At 39.8% G+C, this 21,139-nt stretch overlaps 1 protein-coding gene across 2 annotated transcripts in view; it reads left to right on the top strand.

Annotated features, from left to right (window-relative positions):
- Positions 1 to 21,139, top strand: part of YES1 (YES proto-oncogene 1, Src family tyrosine kinase) — a 64,407-nt gene that overhangs the window by 38,217 nt on the left and 5,051 nt on the right. For both annotated transcript variants that reach the window (XM_019986817.2, XM_070778860.1), the window contains exons 2-10: positions 3,713 to 3,985; positions 5,888 to 5,987; positions 8,882 to 8,980; positions 12,065 to 12,168; positions 12,255 to 12,404; positions 13,703 to 13,858; positions 14,022 to 14,201; positions 18,879 to 18,955; positions 20,454 to 20,607. In XM_019986817.2, the coding sequence (XP_019842376.1) occupies positions 3,721 to 3,985; positions 5,888 to 5,987; positions 8,882 to 8,980; positions 12,065 to 12,168; positions 12,255 to 12,404; positions 13,703 to 13,858; positions 14,022 to 14,201; positions 18,879 to 18,955; positions 20,454 to 20,607 (1,285 nt within the window). In that variant the 5' untranslated portion in view covers positions 3,713 to 3,720. The remainder of the gene's footprint in view (positions 1 to 3,712; positions 3,986 to 5,887; positions 5,988 to 8,881; positions 8,981 to 12,064; positions 12,169 to 12,254; positions 12,405 to 13,702; positions 13,859 to 14,021; positions 14,202 to 18,878; positions 18,956 to 20,453; positions 20,608 to 21,139) is intronic.

Below are 21,139 nucleotides of genomic sequence, written 5' to 3'. Positions count from 1 at the left end.
GCTTTTGTACTTCGTCACATGGATCTTTGCAGTTTTATGACTTGACTAACTGCCGTCATTATTTCTTTCCAGGCTATAACTCGTACTTCCACCATAGTTATTCTCAAACACATATTTTCTGCTCTTCAGCTTTTTAAGGATCTCAACTTTCCAGTGCTCCCTGGATAAATCTAAAAGTTACTTCTTAGCAAATAACTCTCTGTGTATGTAAATTCTCCTCTAACTAGCTGCCTGTCCCACCATTCTCAAAAACACCCCCTTATATTTCTGCCACGGTTTTCTGTTCCCTGATACACCTTGCTTTTCCAAACATTGGAGCCATTCTTCACTCTTCATTCCTTCTAGAATATTCTTTCCTAAATCTCCAGCCCTTCAAAACCTAGCTCGGTGCCACCATCTGCAGAATTTTCTTTCCCAAGCTCTCAAAGCAGAGCTGATAACTTCAGTGGTATTCCTGACATGTTCGTATATACCTCTGCTCTGGCATTTTTTGTTTTCACTCTTGCAGTTTTCACATTGTGCATACATACATGTGTGCTAATTCGCTTCAGTCGTGTCCAACTCTTTGCAACCCTATGGACTATAGCCTGCCAGGCTCCTCTGTCCATGGGCTTCTCCAGGCAAGAATACTGGAGTGGATTGCCATACCTTCCTCCAGGGTTTTCACATTGTACAATACTATGATTTTTCTTACACTTACTTGCGACCTTTTTAAAGAAAAAGAACCATTTCTTGCCATCTTTGGCTCCCTTTAGAGTGTCTAATAAATATATGTTATTAATAAATAATATATCTGTAAGCTAGTAGCTTGGAACCTGAAAGAGGCTTTCACTTATAAGTATTTTAAATCATGTTATGTTTCTAAGAGAATCCATTAAAATCTTAAATACATTTTACACCTGAAGATTACTTAAAAATAGAAGTCACATTCCACATTTATAATTATGTTTCCAAAAGAGGTAGGCAGCAGTGATGGCTCCTGTGTATTTGTGACTAGTTGGACCAAAGATTCTGGATTAAGAAAAAGAAACTGGAGGACAGGTTAAGAGAAGTAATGGAAAACTGGAAGGGTGAGGGGGAAAAAGATAGAACTTACGGAGGAAGAGTTAAGTTAGGTGTGATGTCTTATGGGAAGAAAAGACCTTAACAGGAATCCTGAGTGAAGAAAAAGGTGAAAATGAGGAACTGAGAAAGCTGGAAATGGAAATGAGGGTGGGTGAGGGGTACAGTAACTTTTATGAAATGATATATTTCAATTGGTTTGTTATCCAATTTAAAGTAAGTTAGCACCCATTCTGGCTTTCATAATTTTTTTTCCATCATACAACTGTTTTTTCAAAGTCTGTGTCATTATTAAAATATTTTCTTAATATTTAGACTTCAGATATTGGTAATATTGAAAATCCTCTGTACAGATTTTAAAATATTTTTTGCAACTTAATGTATTTTGTGGGTATATATTTGTCACGTGAGTGTATGTTCCTCGGTTCTTTGTCTCGTCACAACAAAGATCGGGAGTGACGGACATGAAAGCCCTCGGTGTGTCACAGCTCTTGGGTCTTGGACAAACCGTGCTACAGCTCTTAGGCAAATCAGTGTTACAGCTCTATTTTATTTAGAAGATAGCAGGAGAGTGAGTGAGTGAGAGAGAGAGAGAGAGGGAGAAAAGAGCGCACGCACGCAGGAGAGACAGTTCAAGAGAAAGCGCTTTGGCTCCTCCTTTTATGTTTTTTCCTCCACCTGGGCCTGCCCTATGCAAATTGGGCTTAGCCAGGAGTGCTGTTTGTTCTGCCTGAAGTCTTCACTCTGGTCCTCAGACCTTCCTTGTCTTTTAGCCACCACCATTTTGGACTCCTTTTCCCTATTCTACCTACCTAACATATTGATGATTAAAATTCATGCCTTAGCCTTGAGTATTGAGTCAAAATTTGCCAATCTGATAAGCAAAAAGGATACCTTTAGAGATTTGCATTTATTTGAAGACTGGGGTGATTGGACATGTCTTCATACGCTAATTGGCCTTTCATGTTTCATTTGTGAATTGTCTCCTGATAGGCATTCAGATTTTTCTAAGGGGCTATGTATATTTTCTCATGTGTAAGAGTTGTCTATATTGTGTGAATGTGTGAAAGTCGCTCAGTCGTGTCCGATTCTTTGCAACCCCTGGACTGTTATATATGTAGTCCATGGAATTCTTCAGGCCAGAATACTGGAGTGGGTAGCCGTTTCCTTCTCCAGGAGATTTTCCCAACCCAGGGATCAAACCCAGGTCTCGCACATTGCAGGCGGATTCTTTACCAGCTGAGCCACATGGGAAGCCCTTGTCTATATTAAGAACCTCAACTAATTTTTATATGGTACATTCCTGTGTTGAGAGAGCAAGTAAGAGCATGAGCAAGTACAGAGACATTTTCCCTACTTCTCATGTCTTTAGTTTCACTTAAAAGTTTCTATGCCCATACCGGCCCCCCACCCCCAAGTTAATCATATTCGTCTTTTCCTTCAGGGTTTCTAGAATCTTTCACATGCTTCAAAGGCTTTTCTTTTCCAACTACCGCGTTATGAACCAACCTACCTTATATTCCTTCTAACACTTTCAGAAGCAACTGCTTTTCATACATTTAGCTTGTCATTCTCTCATAGTGTTTTCAGTAGATACTTAAGCTTCCAGTCCCAGTCATGTTCCTGTACTGTGCTTTACTGTCACGTCTTCTGAATATACCGGTTTTAAGATAGTGATCTAAAGACATTCCAACTCTGAGATCTGAGACTGTTTCTCTTTTATGCATAAGATAAGTGAGGAAATGATAGGAGATAAAGTGGGAAAGATAGACTGGAATCAGATTTGGCAAGCTTTGAGGGTGTGTCCATCACTAGGGAGAAGATATAGCACTGCGTTGTCCAGTGGAGTAGCCACTAGCCACATACAGCTGTTGAGCACTTGAGATGTGCTTGGTCCAAATTGAGGTGTACTGTGAGTTTAAAATACACATCAGATTTCTACGATTTAGTACAAAAGAAGAGTATAAAAATCTCATTAACATTTTTCATACTGATGACATATTGAAATATATATTACTAAAATTAATTTGACCTGTTTTTATTTTTTAAATGTGTTTACTGGAAAATCTAAAATTATAGATACGAAAAAATAAATAAAGTTATAGATACAGCTCAGATTCTGTTTCTGTTACACAGCGCTAGTATAGATAGAAGGAAAACTGCCAGAATTCGCTAGTACCTGCTGTGTCTCAGAGATAGTCTAGAAGTTGTGGTAAATAAACTTACTTCTCATGGAAAACCTTATGAAGTAGGTGATATTGTTCTCCTTTTTCAAGGAACTGAGGTTGCAGCGAAGTTAAGCAACGTACCTGAAATGACTCCACTAGAAAGTAGGAAGCCAGGATTCAACCTTCGGCTTCTGACTTCAGAGCCCACGGTTTTCCCAGGACACTGTGGCATGTTGTCGTTGAGCCATTAACGGTGATTGAGCTGGAGAATGACATGATTAGAATGATATGTTAGAAGAACTACAATAAAAATAAATGAGGAGAGACTATTTTTAGCTGCCTAGGATTTTTTGGTTTATTTGTTATTGTTACTTTTTTGCAGGAGAGAAATGCCTGGTTTAAAGGCAACTGTTAAAGTACACCTCTTTTGAAGTATCCTTTATGTTAACTGCTTCTCACACTTTGCCTTAATACCTTTGTAGGCTTGATAATGGGCTGCATTAAAAGTAAAGAGAACAAAAGTCCATCCATTAAATATAGACCAGAAAACACGCCAGAGCCAGTCAGCACAGGAGTAGGCCATTATGGAGGAGAACACGCTGTGGTGGCACCAACATCCTCCACGAAGAGCACATCTGCCAATTTCAGCAGCCTCTCCATGACGCCATTCGGAGGGTCCTCGGCGGTGACACCTTTTGGAGGAGCATCTTCCTCTTTTTCAGTGGTGCCAAGTTCATATCCTGCTGGTTTAACAGGTGAGCTTTAGATGGACAGTCTATTTGAGAATGTGACCCTGGGCAATAGATACATCAAGTTGGTCTTCTGTAAGAGAAATGAGTTACGAGGGGCTAGGGATGGGGTGTTTAAGTTTATGTGAAAATTAAAAATCTCCAACATACAAAGTAAACTCTACATGGATATTATTCTCAGAAATTTGGCAATAATCTGATGGTGATTATGTACTGGTTTATACCATTAATTGGGCTTCCCTGGTGGCTCAGATGGTAATGAATCTACCTGCAATGTGGGAGACCCAGGTTCAATCCTTTGGTCAGGAAGATCCCTTGGAGAAGGGAATGGCAGCCCACTCCAGTGTTCTTGCCTGGAGAATTCCATGGACAGAGGAGCCGGATGGGCTACAGTCCATGGGAGCCCAAGGAGTTGGACACCACTGAGTGACTCAAACACACACACAAACCATAGTATGAAGTTTGGGTCCTATTCAAAGTCAGAAGGAAGCTATTGAAGAGATCAGTACAGGATTTGCACAATTGAATTCCACATAACTCTGAATTCCCCACACTCCCTCTGGCTAGCTGTGTGGAGAATGGATATAGGGAAAGCAGATAGAGAGTGAGTTGGGCTACTACACTCCCAGTGAGAAATAACAGAAATAACATCCTTGAATTAGGATGGAAGCACTGAAATGGACAAGGAAGTGGATAAGGTACTTAAGGGGTAGAACTGGCAATGCTGTTAATGGGATTGGCTTTGAGTACCTGATTGGCTGGTAGTGTTTGCTGAAATAGTGAAGACTTCAGCAATACAGGTTGGAGGAGAAAAATCAACACCTTTATTTTGTACCTAATAAATTGTAAATGCTTGATAGACATTGAAATGCCAAATGGGTAGTTAATGCATGGCTGGGCCTCAGGAGCAAAGCCAGATAAATGAGATTCTGTTCTTCCCCTTGCAGATAATAATTTGATTATTTAAATTGCTAATCTCTTAAGCATCCACCTACAGTGATTTATATGACATGATTATTTTTTTAATTTATAATCCTTATCAGGCATACCATTTACTTTCTAAGAAAAACATGCTGTTTTTTAATCTCTGTTAAATATAATAAATAATATTAATTAAAAACCTAGTTATTACTGTTAATCATTAGTCTTTTTAAATTAATTTTTATTGGAGTATAGTTGATTTACAAGGTTGTGTTAGTTTCTGCTGTACAGCAAAGTGAATCAGTTATATATACTCTTTTTACTTTCTATTCCCACATAGTAGAGTTCCTTGTGCTACACAGTAAGTATTAAGGATGGAAATGTTCACCTGTTGTTTTTAAGAATTTGAGGTGATCCATGCCAGTAGTTTATAATACTTGTTAATGCTTTTTCTGCCAAAAAAAACTGATTTGAACTTGGGCTTCCCTGATGGCTCAGCAGTAAATATCTGCCTGCAATGCAGGAACCTCAAGTTCAATCCCTGGGTAGGGAAGATCCCCTTGAGAAGGAAATGGCAACCCACTCCAGTATTCTTCCCTGGGAAACCCCTGGACAGAGGAACCTGGTGGGCAGCTACAGTCTATGGGGTTGCAAGAGTCAACTTAGTGACTGAATCATCGATCACCACATCACTTCTCAAGCTAGAGATGTTGCAAATATGAATCATGATTAAAAAGGTTTCTCTGGCTCTGTAGAATTTTAGAATCTGTACAGTATAGTAGTCTCATGGAAGACCTTAAGACATCATCTTATTAACTTGAAAACTTCAGTGGCCCAAATCTCTAACTTTTAAAAATTGATTCTGGACACTAGGCAGAGAACTATGCTTAAGCTTTCTTTATCATCATTGGCAATGTTTTTACTGATAAATTTCTATGTTGTTAATTTGTCTGTATAATTTACCTTGGTCTTTCTTTCCCCCAATAGGTGGTGTTACTATATTTGTGGCCTTATATGATTATGAAGCTAGAACTACAGAAGACCTTTCATTTAAGAAAGGTGAAAGATTTCAAATAATTAACAACACGTAAGTGTTACAAGTTTTTTACAAGGGAGAAATACCAGTGGCAGCCTACTTTACACCAAAACCACTGACCTAGTTGATTCAGAGACGAGAGTGGTGGGGCATGGGTCTCTGCCCACTGGGTTGGATGATACATTGGTTCTTTTAGACACGTGGCAGAAGACTACTGCTCAAGCCAAAAGTTACAACTTCTACAAATTGTATTGCTGTGGTTCTGCTATAAACAGTTTTAAGAATGAGGATTGAGGGAATATATGAAAGTAAGTACATTACTTAAAAAAAAAAAAAAAACCCTTTATAAAGAGATTTCTATGATCCCTTTTCTCTAAGTACCAGGTGGTGTAAAGATCTTATCTCTTTCTCAAAAAAACAAGAAAAAGGCTGAGGAGCCCCTGCAGTCCCAAACTGTCTCTTCCTTATGTGACTCTCAGACTTTTGGTCATTTAGTTATCCACCTTAGAAAATTCAATGCTTGTTATGAAAAACAGATCCCATAATTTCATTAGCAGGCACAGCAGCCACTTTGCAACTTCTCAAAATAGATATTTATGGTCTCTCTGCATCCAGGCATGTTTTCTTCCCTCCTTATTCCCACTTGCTACCAGTTATTGTTCGAGAACATGAAATACAATCCTGTCTTTCTTCTTTAAAGTCCTTCAGTAACTGCTCACTGCTGTGAAGATGAAACAGCAATAAGAGCGGGCATCGTTCGTCAAGCCTCTCCCCCTTCCCCACTCCACTGCCCTCCCAGACTCAGTTACTTGTGGCTCTGGATACACCAGGGTTCTCCCCTTCTCTGTGCCTTTACGCATGTGATTTCTTCTTTCTGAAATGTGACTTCTTGTCTCCATTTTTCTTCCTTTATCTAGCCAACCCTATCTGTCGTTCAAAGTGTATTTTCCTGTGTGCTTTCTCAAGGATACCTTCCTTGATTTTCTTTCTACCTTCCCTGCCTGGCCCAGTCCCCACCTCCTGCTGGATTGGGTGTCTCTCTTAAATGTTCACGTAGTAGCCTGTGCCAAGCTCAGTTACAGCTGCCACCACAGTTTTGAATTGTAGTTTATCACTTGCCTATCATTCTTTTGGCTCTTCCCTGGTGGCTCATACGGTAAAAGCCTCTGCCTACAATGCGGGAGACCCGGGTTCGATCCCTGGGTCGGGAAGATCCCCTGGAGAAGGCAATGGCACCCCACTCCAGTACTCTTGCCTGGAAAATCCCATGGACGGAGAAGCCTGATAGGCTATAGTCCATGGGGTTGCAAAGAGTCAGACATGACTGAGTGACTTCACTTCACTGTCATTCTTTTACATCAGTGGTTCTCAGCCAGAGGCCGAATCACCCAGGGCCCATTTGGTAATGTCTGGAAGCATTTTTGGTTGTTACAGCCAGGGTGCTGCAATTGTCATCTGGTAGACAGAGGCCAGGGCTGTTAGTCAACATCAGACAGTGCACAGGCCAGTCCCACACAGCAAAGAGTTAGCCAGCCCAGAGTGTCAGTCATGCTGAGGTTGACAGATCCTGCCCTCCACAGAGTTACCTGAAGTTAAGGACTTTTCCCCTGTTTCTGGTACACCCTATTGTAAGGTCTGTCACTTACAAAGATAGTGAAAGTCTGAATGAATCGTTGAACGGTTATCAGGGTCAGAGTTTTCAGTTTGTGTGTCTGAATGTACTTAATATATACCAGGAAGCTACAAGGCAAGTGCTTGAGTTTGTAAACATTTGAAAATCCAAAGGATTTTCCATTTCATTTTTTGGAGAGCAAATTCACCTCAGGCATTTATAAAATTGCAGTGTAGACAGTGTTCTCAGTACCTTTCCTCTGGTGAAGCCAAACATGCATTTAATCTTTAGCAGCAGAATCCATGTGTCTTCCTCATTGTAGATTGATAATATACACTCCTTTCCTTTAATTCGGGGAAAGTTCAAGGCTTACATGTTAAAAATTACATGTACATCTCATGTTCTGAATTAATTTTAGTCTTATTTGGATATTCATGGATAACATTCTTATAAATATGTACTGTTCCAGGAGTTAAATTTTTTATTATCGCTCATTGCTAAATATTTTGGCTATAAGAGTTCTAGGGCATCTGAACTCCCCCCCCCCAATATGACTAAAAAGGAACATTACTTTTTTGTACTGTTAAAAAGAAGATCATTTAGCAATTAAAAAAAAAAACCTCATAAATGCTGAAAAAATTATGCTTAGTAAACGAAGCCAGTCAAAAAGACCCACATATTGTGTGGTTCCATTTACATGAAATGTCCCCACAATGGGCATGTCCATAGAAACAGAAAGCACATTAGTGGTTGGAAATGATGGGGAAGGGTCGGGATGGGGTGTGGCTCTTAATGGGTACACAGTTTCTTTTGGTGGGCAGTGAAAATGTTCTGAAATTGATAGTGGTGATGGTTGCAAAACTCAAAAAATCTTAGGGGAATCTTATGGTATACAAATTATATCTCAGTAAAGCTTTTAAAGGAGAAAACATTTACTCGAAACTGAGTAATCTGAAAGATTTACTTGCCAAATTGTTTTATTCAGTATAGTTTATTGTCTTAGGTTGAAAGAGTTATGTAAAAAAAAGAGATTTTGTAAGTAAAATTAAGGTGGGTTTTGGTTTTTTAAGGGGGTTTGTTTTTCAGGGTTTTTGTTTTGTTTTTTGATTCAGAGCAAAAATACGCATTTGTGATTTTGCTTAGCCTTATTTCCTTAATTCATGTAACCTATTTTTTAAATACTATTCTTTGAGTTTAATTCTTGATCAAACGAATGCATAAATTAAAACTGGAAGTACCTCTCTTGTCCATTTCAGATATAAGACGGCACTGCGGCAGACTGTGTCCTGGGCTGCGGTCCGCTTTGTGGTCACTGTTGTTCTGTGTGTTGCAGGGAAGGAGACTGGTGGGAGGCGAGATCAATCGCTACAGGAAAGAACGGCTACATCCCAAGCAATTACGTAGCCCCGGCGGATTCCATTCAGGCTGAAGAGTACGGCTCCACTTCATATTTTATTAATTATTTTGATTTTTAAAATGTCTAATGCACATTTTGCTTAGCCACAATTTTACACACACACAATTACATGCCAGTCTTAATACAGCTAATGTTTCGTATTAATAGATGTTACTTGAGAATTAATAATTAATGCCATAGTGTTTGCTTACAGTAGGATCATAAATGAAGCTGCATTTATAATACTGCATTATGCCTAGTCCCTATTCTTTTTTTTTTTCCCCCACTTTAAAAACATCGCATTAGCCCTTTGTATATTCCACAGACTCTTTCACTTCAGAAACTTGTCCTCAGTTGGTGTTACTGTGTCATAGTGTTCACTCCTGGACTTAGGTGCTTCCTCCACGGTGGTGTGGGAGAGTCTTTGTCTCTTAGGAGGTGCACACTGGGGTGTTCAGGGGCAGTGGTTCAGCATGTTTGCGACTGTCATTCAGTTCAGAAGAAAACACACACAGCCACACACACACACACGTCACAGGGAAAGAGAATATGACAAAGCAGTGTTAACAGGAAACCTCGGTGGAGGGTCAGTGGGAGTTCTACAACCATTCTTACAACTTTTAAAACGTTAAAGTTCACCTTCAGTGACATTACAAGCATATTTGGAAATATTGTGGATTTGGTTCTAGACAACCACAATAAAGTAAATTTTACAGTAAAGTGAGTTGGTTTCCCAGTGCATATAAAAGTTATAGTTACACTATACTGTAGTCTGTTAAGTGTGCAATAGCTTGTGTCTAAAGAAAACAGTACATACCTTCTTTAAAAATACTTACTGCTGAAATATGCTCACCATCATCTAAGCTTTCAGCAAACCATAATCCCTTTGCTCATGGAGGGTCCTGCTTCCATGTCGATGGCTCTGACGGTCTGGGTGGTAGTTGCGGAAGGTTGGGGTGGCTGTGGCAGTTTCTTAAAAGAACAGTGAAATTTGCTGCATTGATCGACTGTTCCTTCACTCAGAGAAAGGAACACTTCGAGATCATTGTAAGCCTGATTTCAGTATTGCGTGTCTCAGAGAGTCGGGGGCATGCAGAGAGGAGATGGAGAGTTGATAGAGCAGTCAGATCACACACAACATTTGTCAATTAAATTCGCTGTCTTAAGTGGAAAAAAATGTTTGGAATATTGCAAGACAGCAAAATGTGACACAGTGACACAAAGTTAGCACATGCTTTTGGAAAAATGACTTTGATAGATCTGCTCAAAGCAGGGTTGCCACAAACTTTCAGTTTTTAAAAAGACAGCATCTGCAAAGTGCAGTAGAGCAAAACACAGTTGAGACATGCCTGTACCTTTATGTCAAAGCAGGTTTGCCTGGGATCCATAAATACTTCATATCACAGCAGTTAACACAGCACCCTGCACATAGTAGGTGCTCGATCGATGTTTGTTTGCTTATATTTGTGATGTATAATGTGTCCATAACTCTCTGTTATGCTTTGGCACTTGTTACTTTCGATTTTGTCCTTTTGACTTCTCCACTATTCTATTTTTTCCTTTTATCTTCTCCACTATTCTGTGGCTTCTCTACAGCAAAATTGCATTTTTGTTCACAAAATCAAACCCACACTAGGATCCCTAATAATTTAGGTATGATTCACTTGCATCTTACTGAGTACAAGCTGGAATCAAGATTGCCAGGGGAAATATCAATAACCTCATATATGCAGATGACATCACCCTTACGGCAGAAAGTGAAGAACTAAAGAGCCTCTTGATGAAAGCAGAAGAGGAGAGTGAAAAAGTTGGCTTAAAGCTCAACATTCGGAAAACTAAGATTGTGGCATCCGGTCCCATCACTTCACAGCAAATAGATGGGGAAACAGTGGCAGACTTTATTTTCTTGGGCAGCAAAATCACTGTAGATGGTGATTGCAGCCATGAAATTAAAAGATGCTTTCCCCCTTTAAGAAAAGCTATGACCAACCTAGACAGCATATTAAAAAGCAGAGACATTACTTTGCCGACAAAGGTTCATTTAGTCAAAGCTATGGTTTTTTCAGTAGTCGTGTATGGATGTGAGAGTAGGATCGTAAAGAAGGCTGAGTGCCAAAGGATTGATGCTTTTGAACTGTGATGTTGAAGAAGACTCCTGAGAGTCCGTTGGACAGCAAGGAGATCCAACCAGTCCATCCTAGAGGATATCAACCCTGAATATTCATTGGAAGGACTGATGTTGAAGCTCCAATACTTTGGCCACCTGATGTGAAGAGCCAACTCATTAGACAAGGCCCTGATACTGGGAAAGATTGAAGTCAGGAGGAGGAGACGACAGAGGATGAGGTGGTTGGATGGCATCACAGACTCAATGGACATGAATTTGAGCAAGCTCTGGGAGGTAGTGAAGGACAGGGCAGCCTGGCGTGCTGCAGTCCATGGGGTCGTAAAGAGCTGGACACGACTGAGCGATTGAACAACAAAACAGAATGCAAATGATCACTGCTGCTAGAGAACCACTTTTACTCTTTCTGTATGTGTGCTAGTTGTTCAGTCGTGTCCGACTTTTTGCAACACCTAGCCCACCAGGCTTCTCTGTTCATGGGATTCTGGAGGAAAGAATACTGGAGTGGGTTGCCATTCCCTTCTTCACGGGGTTTTTCCAACCTGGGGATTGAATCTGGGGGATCATATCAAATCTCCAGGGATCAAATCTAGGTCTCCTGCATTAGCAGTCAGAGTCTCTCCCATCTAAGACACCAGGAAAGCCCTTTCCCTCTTCCTGTTGTAATGTGAATGTTTCCATCTGTCATTGTCTAAAAGGCAGTCTCACTCTTGCCTTTCCTGCTGTATTTACTGTTCCTCTGACTGCCACGTGGAGTTTAAGAAACCTGTTGAATAGTTAGTATATGAAAAAACTATGACAGAATATATTCAGACAGTAATACTTGTAATATTCTTATTAAAGAAAGACCTTCCATTTTGTTCTGCTATATTTTAAAGCTGTGTTTTATTCTTTGTCATCCTCCCTACCCCACTCCATTCTTACTAATATCTGTGCTTAATTTTTCTGATGCTTACACTTTTCTCACTCAGAACACTATTCTTTCTTTCCCCCAGATGGTATTTTGGCAAAATGGGGAGAAAAGATGCGGAAAGATTACTTCTGAATCCTGGGAATCAGCGAGGTATTTTCTTAGTAAGAGAGAGTGAAACTACTAAAGGTATGAATATTGTTAATCCAAGTATAAAATTTTCCTCAGGCAGTATTTTAAGGAAGACACAGTAAGAGTGTCCATTTCCCCTCTAGGTGCTTACTCCCTCTCTATTCGGGACTGGGATGAGGTGAGGGGTGACAATGTGAAGCACTACAAAATTAGGAAACTTGACAATGGTGGATACTACATCACAACCAGAGCACAGTTTGACACTCTGCAGAAACTGGTAAAACACTACACAGGTATGTGCATTTCACAGGTGAAAGTTACTTCCTTGTGTTTAATTTCATGAGGACAGATCCATGTCTTCATGCCTCTGAAGGTTTAGTGTGCTGCTTCTCACACAGAATGTGCCCAGTGTATTTTAGTTTTAAAATGAAGAACAGAAATACTTACCACCTGAGTTGGGCTCCGGTATGATGTGCCAAATAGATGTGACAATGAAAAAGCAAAATTTTATTTTGGGATATTTACTAAGTAGGTAAAACTAAACATATTAGTAAAAAGCTGTTATCATGTGTCCTGTTGGGTTGCCTTCCTCAGCATAAGCTGGACTACGTAAGACTTGGTGAAGTGTGACTCTAATGAAATGTGATCTGAAGGTGCATTTTGTTTTCATGGAAAATTAAGCTGTAGCAAGTATAGACATTTATCAGTCCTTCACCGATCTTTGAACAGTAGTCAGTATTAGAGTCTTCCGTCTCAAAATGTTTAATCTCCAATTTGATACATAAATGCATCCGCAAGTCTTTAAATGATTAATACTAGGGGAGGGGATGGAGAAGGCAATGGTGACAGGTTTCCCTGACAGTTTCTTCTTCAGTGACAGCTAGCTGCAAATTGAGTCTTATCAAGTCAATCATCAGTCTTGACATTGACTCAGCACATTACCAAGCAGTAGCATCAGTTGTAATTGCACTTGTTAGAATGTGGATGTGTGTGGTTACTTGTTAAGAGTGGAACAGAATGTGTGTAAACAGGATTCGCAAGTCAAACCATTGTAAATTTGGAGTTTCCTGTTTTTGTGTCTCCCTTTATTTGAAAATCAGTCCTTTAAAGAAGTTTTTCCTTGATTTTATTGTGCTTCTTAACACTTGTGGATTCTAGAAATAGCTGTTAATGGTAACATTCTCTTTGGGGAAGAAATAAAGTACAGTGATCACAAGCAGAACTTTGGAGGCAGTCTGATCTAGGGTTTAAAACCCATCTCCATCACATATTTACTGGGTGGCCTTGAGAAAGTTGCTTAAGTTTTCTAAGATTCCTTTATATGAATTTGTGAAGTGCTGAATTGGCACGATAGTTGGGACATAAGTATTCAATAAATAATAACTTTAAAATGTATTTAATGAAATGTTTCACTACTTGTATGTTTTCTTTTATGCAATTTCATTTTTGTGTTTGTGCCTTTGTAATAAAACTGATAGAACATCATGTTTTTATTTCCTGTGATTTAAACTTTTAAAAACACTGGTACAAGTATGTATACCTCAGTTTTTGTAAATTATTCATTTACAGTATAGTTTATTCATTTATCTAGAACATGCCGATGGTTTATGCCATAAGTTAACAACTGTGTGTCCAACTGTGAAACCCCAGACTCAAGGTCTAGCAAAAGATGCTTGGGAAATCCCGCGAGAATCTTTGCGACTAGAGGTTAAACTAGGACAAGGATGTTTTGGTGAAGTTTGGATGGGTAAGGAGCCTGAACTTTTGTTTTCTTTCATTGTTTGGCCATAGATTAAAAGGCCATCATTTATGATATGTTGAAATATGTAAGCTTACTGCTGCTCATTGAAGTTTGTTGTAAATCTCTTAAAATATAGGTTAAAATAGTGAAATGTGGGTTGTTTCTGTAGGAACGTGGAATGGAACCACAAAAGTAGCGATCAAAACACTGAAGCCAGGTACAATGATGCCAGAAGCTTTTCTTCAAGAGGCTCAGATAATGAAAAAACTAAGACATGATAAACTTGTTCCACTATATGCTGTTGTTTCTGAAGAGCCAATTTACATTGTCACTGAGTTTATGTCAAAAGGTATGTGTACGTGAGTATCTCTGGGATATTCGTGTTAATAAATTTTGTCATTTCTATCTTTATGCATACAGATTTTTATTGTGTTTTCTAATTGGAGATTTTTATGTAGACATATGAAAAGAGAAAATCTGATATGTTAACAGAATACTTAGTAATTAGTCCCAGTTATTCTGAAGGATAGTACAGAGTTGAAAAAGAAAATAAGGCACTGAATTTATTTTGAAAGTAAAGTCCTTCATTCCATTTGACCAGAGGCAGTAGAATAGGAAAAAAAAGTATTTGCACTAGTTGATTTAAAACAACGCAGTCAGAACGGTATTTGTGTCTTCAGTGCTAAATGAAGAAATCAGGTAAAGTTAAGAAAATTAGTTTTATCGAGTTTTAATATACTCTGAGGACTCCTAGAAACTTCTTTTTTCCAATGCTGTCAGCTGAAGGGTGTCTTTCTCCAAACCCCAGACCCCAAGGTGTGGGATCTTCAGTAACAGGGTGGATTAGGGCAGGGAAAGGAGAAGGAAAGGTTGTTTCTCTTCCCTCTTTCCCCTTTGCTGATGATGCATCGGAAGAGGGACCAGTAAGTCACCAAGAATGCTTGCTGACAGGCCTGCTTTTTACCCTCTTGAATTTTATCTCCTCTTTTCAGTATTAATGAGTCACTAATCACAGTGAAAGCCTCTGATGGCGTCATCGCTCTCCAGATGTCCATCTTGGTCAGTGAGGTGCCTCCACCTAGTGGTGACAGCAGCAACTACAAGCTGCCCATTGACGGGAAAATACTTCCCCCCAAAAGCAACAGAACAACTAGAAGTTAAGAACTGACATTCTTAAGAGAGTTCCAAAGAATAGCGTGGAGAGATAAGAGCGCCTTCCTCAGCGATCAATGCAAAGAAATAGAGGAAAACAACAGAATGGGAAAGACTAGAGATCTCTTCGAGAATATTAGAGATACCAAGGTAACATTTCATGCAAAGATGGGCACAGTAAACAACAGACATGGTATGGACATAACAGAAGCAGAAGATATTAAGAAGAGGTGGCAAGAAACACAGAAGAACTGTACAAAAAAGGTGTTCATGACCCAGATAAACACAATGGTGTGATCACTCACCTAGAGCCAGACATCCTGTAATGCAAAGTCAAGTGAACTTTAGGAAGCATCACTACGAACAAAGCTAGTAGAGGTTATGGAATTCCAGTTGAGCTATTTCATGTCCTAAAAGATGATGCTGTGAAAGTGCTGCACTCAATATGCCAGTAAATTTGGAAAATTCAGCAGTAGCCTCAGGACTGGAAAAGGTCAGTTTTCATTCCAGTCCCAAAGAAAGGCAATGCCAAAGAATGTTCAGACTACCATACAATTGTACTCATCTCACATGCTAGCAAAGTAATGCTCAAAATTCTCCAAGCGAGGCTCCAACAGTATGTGAACTGTGAACTTCCAAATGTTCAAGCTGGTTTTATAAAGGCACAGGAACCGGAGATCAAATGGACAACATCTGTTGGATCATCGAAAAAAATGAGAGTTCCAGAAAAACATCTACTTCTGCTTTATTGACTACCCCAAAGCCTTTGACTGTGTGGATCATAACAAACTGTGGAAAATTCTTCAAGAGATGGGAATACCAGACCACCTGACCTGCCTCCCTAGAAATCTGTATGCAGGTCAAGAAGCAGCAGTTAGAACTGGACATGGAACAACAGACTGGTTCCAAATAGGAAAAGGAGTACATCAACGCTGTATACTGTCACCCTGCTTGTTTAACTTACATATACTGTCACCCTGCTTGTTTAACTTATATGCAGAGCACATCATGCGAAATGCCAGGCTGGATGAAGCACAAGCTGGAATCAAGATTGCTGGAAGAAATACCAATAACGTCAGATATGCAGATGACATCACCCTTATGGCAGAAAGTGAAGAAGAACTAAAGAGCCTCTTGATGAAAGTGAAAGAGGAGAATGAAAAAGTTGGCTTAAAGCTCAACATTCAGAAAACGAAGATCATGGCATCCGGTCCCATCACTTCATGGGAAATAGATGGGGAACCAGTGGAAACAGAAGACTTTTTTGGGGGGCTCCAAAATCACTGCACATGGTGACTGCAGCCATGAAATTAAAAGATGCTTGTTCCTTGGAAGGAAAGTTATGACCAACCTAGATAGCATATTCAAAAGCAGATACATTACTTTGCCAACAAAGGTCCATCTAGTCAAAGCTTTGGTTTTTCCAATATTCATGTACAGATGTGAGAGTTGGACTATAAAGAAAGCTGAGCACTGAAGAACTGATGCTTTTGAACTGTGGTGTTGGAGAAGACTATTGAGAGTTCCTTGGACAGCAAGGAAATCCAATCAGTCCATCCTAAAGGAAATGAGTCCTGAATATTCATTGGCAGGGCTGATGCTGAAGCCGAAACTCCAATACTTTGGCCCCCTGATGTAAAGAACTGGCTCATTTGAAAAGACCCTGATGCTGGGAAAGATTGAAGGCAAGAGGAGAAGGGGGCGACAGAGAATGAGATGGTTGAATGGCGTCACCGACTCAATGGACATAAGTTTGAATAAACTCTGGGAGTTGGTGATGGACAGGGAAGCCTGGCATGCTGCAGTCCACAGGGTTGCAAAGAGTCAGACATGACAGCAACTGAACTAACTCGTGGCTAAAACATTACCTAAAGCTCCCAAAGCACATGACTTTTTTTTTTTTTTTTTTTTTGCATTTTTAAATGTTTTATTTATTTTTAAATTGAAGGATAATTGCTTTACAGAATTTTGTTTTTTCTATTAAACGTCAACATGAATCAGAGCACATGGCATTTTTAACAAGGAATCTCTGCCCAGGAAAACTGCCAGGTATCCTACGTCAGAGTATATTAGGGTAAACTAAAAAGCAGGAAAGGGACCAGGAGGAAGTTTAAATCAGGATATTGAGAGTATAAGAGTGTTGTGGAGATAAAGCTAATGGGCCATTTAGCTTGTGTATTGATATCAAGAAGTATTTAATTGGGGAATGTGGTAGAGGTCTGTGTTGTCAGATTGACAGATTAGGATTATATCTAGATGGGATATTTAGAATGCAGGATCACAAATGCCCCTTCCATTTCTAAACTCGGTAGTCCCCCATTTTGCTCTTCACGCACTTAGAATCGGGCCTCTGTAACCCAACTGAACTCATTGCTGCTTGTGTTCTCTCGATTATCGGGATACTCGGAAACTGGGACTGAAGTCGCTCGGTCATATCCAACTCTTTGCTACCCCACGGACTGTAGCCTACCAGGCTTCTCCAGCCATGGGATTTCCCAGACAAGAGTACGGGAGTGGTTTGCCATTTCCTTCTCCAGGGGATCTTCCAGATCCAGGGATTGAACCCGGGTCTCCTGCATCGCAGGCAGATGCTTTACCATCTGAGCCACCAGGGAAGCAGGATACTCTAGAAATTATTAATAATTGAAATATATTGAATGCTTCTAATATAAAAAGTCTGCTAGTATTATAAGGCATCAAAGAAATAAAGCCATCTAACTAACTTACATTGAATTTGGAAAGAAGACCTAACCCAATGACTTAATTTTTCAGTATAAAACTAAATAACAGCTTGCTATGAACAAATAAGTTCAAGCAAAAGCATAATGAATTTCTAGGTGTTTGACACATTCAGTGAATAACATAGAAATTGAGGAAGAGATTACCTAGGTTGGAATAAAAATAAGAAAAATCAGTAGAAAAGACAAGTCTTGTACCGTCCTTTAAGATGATGAGGGATGTGGATGGGTAAACACAAGGGTTACTGGTATTTCTGCAGAGCTGTAAGGAAATGGGAAACGAAACCATGGGTAGTGGAAAGTGCAGAAGGTAGCTGGTTGGAAATAAGGCTAGAGACGTGCATGGGGCAAACTGAAGGACTGCTCTGAATTGGTCTCACAGTTACTTATCAAGTACCTGCTCTCTGCCATGAATGAGCTTCAGAGGGTCCAGAAAACTTCCTGTGACATTCTCCATCAGTTTTTTCATACTCATGTGTATTTTTCTAGACAAAGAGTCAGTAGTTTTCATCAGATTTTCAAAATAACCCATGACCAAAAAAAAGTTAAAGGCCCACTGGTACATCTAGAACGCTCCGATGAATGGATATAAGGAACACTTAAGGGAGGGGGGATTTGTTGTAACTGGTTAAAGAGCAAAGAAAAACAGTGGTCTAAATGACACATTCCAATCCCCGATTCCTGCTGTTTCTGGGCTCTGCAGCTTTTGTACTGTTTTAGCAATTATCATTATACTGAATGATGTTCTGTTTAGTGGATTGATTGTGACACTTTATCTAGATTCTGAGCCCAGAAACAAAGAACTGCAGCTTTTGCTTCTTTCTGTATTTCTCCACTGTCATGCAGAGTACTTATGTAACATCAGTCTGTCTTGCAGGCTAAAAAGAAGTGTCACTTCCTCTATTTAAGGACAGTTCTTATACTATGTTCTTCATCTTTTCATTTAAACAGAAAACCCTCCTGTGGTCCCAGCATCCGCTTTTCGCCAACTTCTCTCTGGCTCTTGCTTCCCTTCACAGTCAAGATTTTTTTTTTTTTTTGAGAACAGACAATATTACATCTTTATATCCTAATTAGTTCATTTTACTCTTGTTAAATTTGTTTATTGTTCATGAATGTCTTTTTGTCTGTTACAGGGAGCTTATTGGATTTCCTGAAGGAGGGAGATGGAAAGTATCTGAAGCTCCCACAGCTGGTTGACATGGCTGCTCAGGTACTTGTGTGTTCATCTGTGTGTCCATTTGAACTGCAAGTGCACATTAAAAATGTAAACTAATCTTGTGTGTGTGTGCGCGCGTGCACGTGCTAAGTCTCTTCAGTCTTATCCAACTCTTTGTGAGCCTATGGACTGCAGCCCGCCAGGCTCCTCAGAATACTATTGTTTATATGGTGAAATCATGGAGTTTTAGAGCTGGGAGGAACATTACGGATAATCCAGTCTAATCTCTGAATATTACAGATACTGTAGTATCTGAGGAGCCAGGTGTCTAAGATTTGAACAACTTAGAAGTATTAGAGTCAGTGATCCCAGTACCATGCTGCCCTGTATCGTGTGGCCTTTCAGAAACATTTGCATCCACAAATACAAACTCTGTACGTATTTATACTTCAGCAGACACATGTTAAGACAGTGAATGATTGCTGTTCCAAAGAAAATATTAGAAATCTGAAGTATGTGCTGCAGAAGAGCTGAACAAAGCTGGGAGTGGGCTGTGGTAGATCAGCAGATACTAAGCAACACAGGGTCACACTGATCCTACTAGGGTAGAAGGTGGAAAGGTAATATACCTAAGTGAAAGGGTTAGTCGCTCAGTCATGTCCGACTCTTTGGGACCCCATGGAATGTAGCCGTCCATGCTCCTCTGTCCATGGAATTTTCCAGGCAAGAATACTGGAATGGGTAGCCATTCCCTTCTCCAAGGGATCTTCCCAACCCAGGGATCAAACTCAGGTCTTCTAGAACATTGCAGGCAGATTCATTACCTTCTGAGCCACCAGGGAAGGCCCAATATACCATAAGTAATTAATCATATTGGTCTTTAAATAAAGAAAAATAAAGTATATGCTGAGTTTCTTTTTTTAATATAGTCCCAAACGAGAATTTAGATGGCAGGTATACAGTTTAAGATGTGGTAGTTTTACTCTTCTGAGTTTTTGTTTTTAAATGTAATTGAGAACTATTAAGTTTTATTCAGATGTGTGGTAGGTATTCAAGGGGCCTGTTATTGCTTTGGTTGACACATTGAATCTAAGGCTCCTCTCATTATAATGAGTGTCCAGATGTCCACAGGATCTGGCAATTCAGAGAAACTTTATACCAAGAAAACTGTGCCTGTGCGACCTTAGCATATGTCAAGCCTCGTCCATACGCCTGAGCTCCAGGCTCTGAGCCCCTTTATGGTGGAGGCGGGCAGACTGTTCATCTGTGAAGGGCCAGCTGAATGCTTCAGGCTTTGTGGGCCACATGCCATCTTTTTTCTCCCCCTTCCCCACTTCTCTTCTCTCCTCCTCTCGACCCCTCTCTTCCTCCTCATCCTTCTCTCCCTGCTCCATTAAAAGGTTTTCTGTTTTTCCTATCATCTACTAGACTCTGCCCCATTACCATCATCTCTTTTCCAGAGGCATGTCTTCAGTGATGTGGTTTAACATTAACCAGAATTGCCCTCTCCATCCTTCCCTTCATACCATATATGTTTGTTTTTCTTCCCAAGATTGCTGATGGTATGGCCTATATTGAAAGAATGAACTATATTCATCGAGATCTTCGGGCTGCTAATATTCTCGTAGGCGAAAACCTTGTGTGCAAAATAGCAGATTTTGGCTTAGCAAGGTTAATTGAAGACAATGAATATACGGCAAGACAAGGTAAAATGACTGTTTAATAAATAAACTGGTAACCTCATTTTCAATGAATGGATTTTCTTACCGTTCTTTTGAACATACAGGGTTGTACAGAATTAAGCAAACAGCTCTAGGCCTGCTCAAAAGAGTCAGAGAAACATTGATTTTTGATCATAAAATTATACATAATGCATAATACTGTGGCTTTCTGATAGCTCTTTCCCCTAGAGAAGCACCTGACTGTGGGTGTTGTTTGCATTATGAATACGGCGAGCAGTGTTCTCCTCTTCACACTTCCCTTGGCATGCCAACAAATAAGAAACATTTTAAAATAACGTTTCTAACAAACCTCAGAACCATCCAGGTTTTACTGCATGAAGCACTAGAAGCTCAGCGCTTTCTTTTCCATTTCCATACCTGTGTGCTGTCCCCTCCAGCTAGAGTATCTTCCTGTTCTTCTTCAGCCTTTACCTGTGGAAATTCTAACCACTCTTTAAGGCTAAACTTCGCTACCACTTTTTGAATGAAACCTTTTATGATTGTGCTAATGAAAATT

Source organism: Bos indicus, chromosome 24 (genome assembly GCF_029378745.1).
Source record: "Bos indicus isolate NIAB-ARS_2022 breed Sahiwal x Tharparkar chromosome 24, NIAB-ARS_B.indTharparkar_mat_pri_1.0, whole genome shotgun sequence".
NCBI classification, from domain to species: domain Eukaryota; kingdom Metazoa; phylum Chordata; class Mammalia; order Artiodactyla; family Bovidae; genus Bos; species Bos indicus.
Note: the sequence above shows the minus strand (reverse complement) of the source record. Positions and strands in the feature narration are given on the sequence as shown.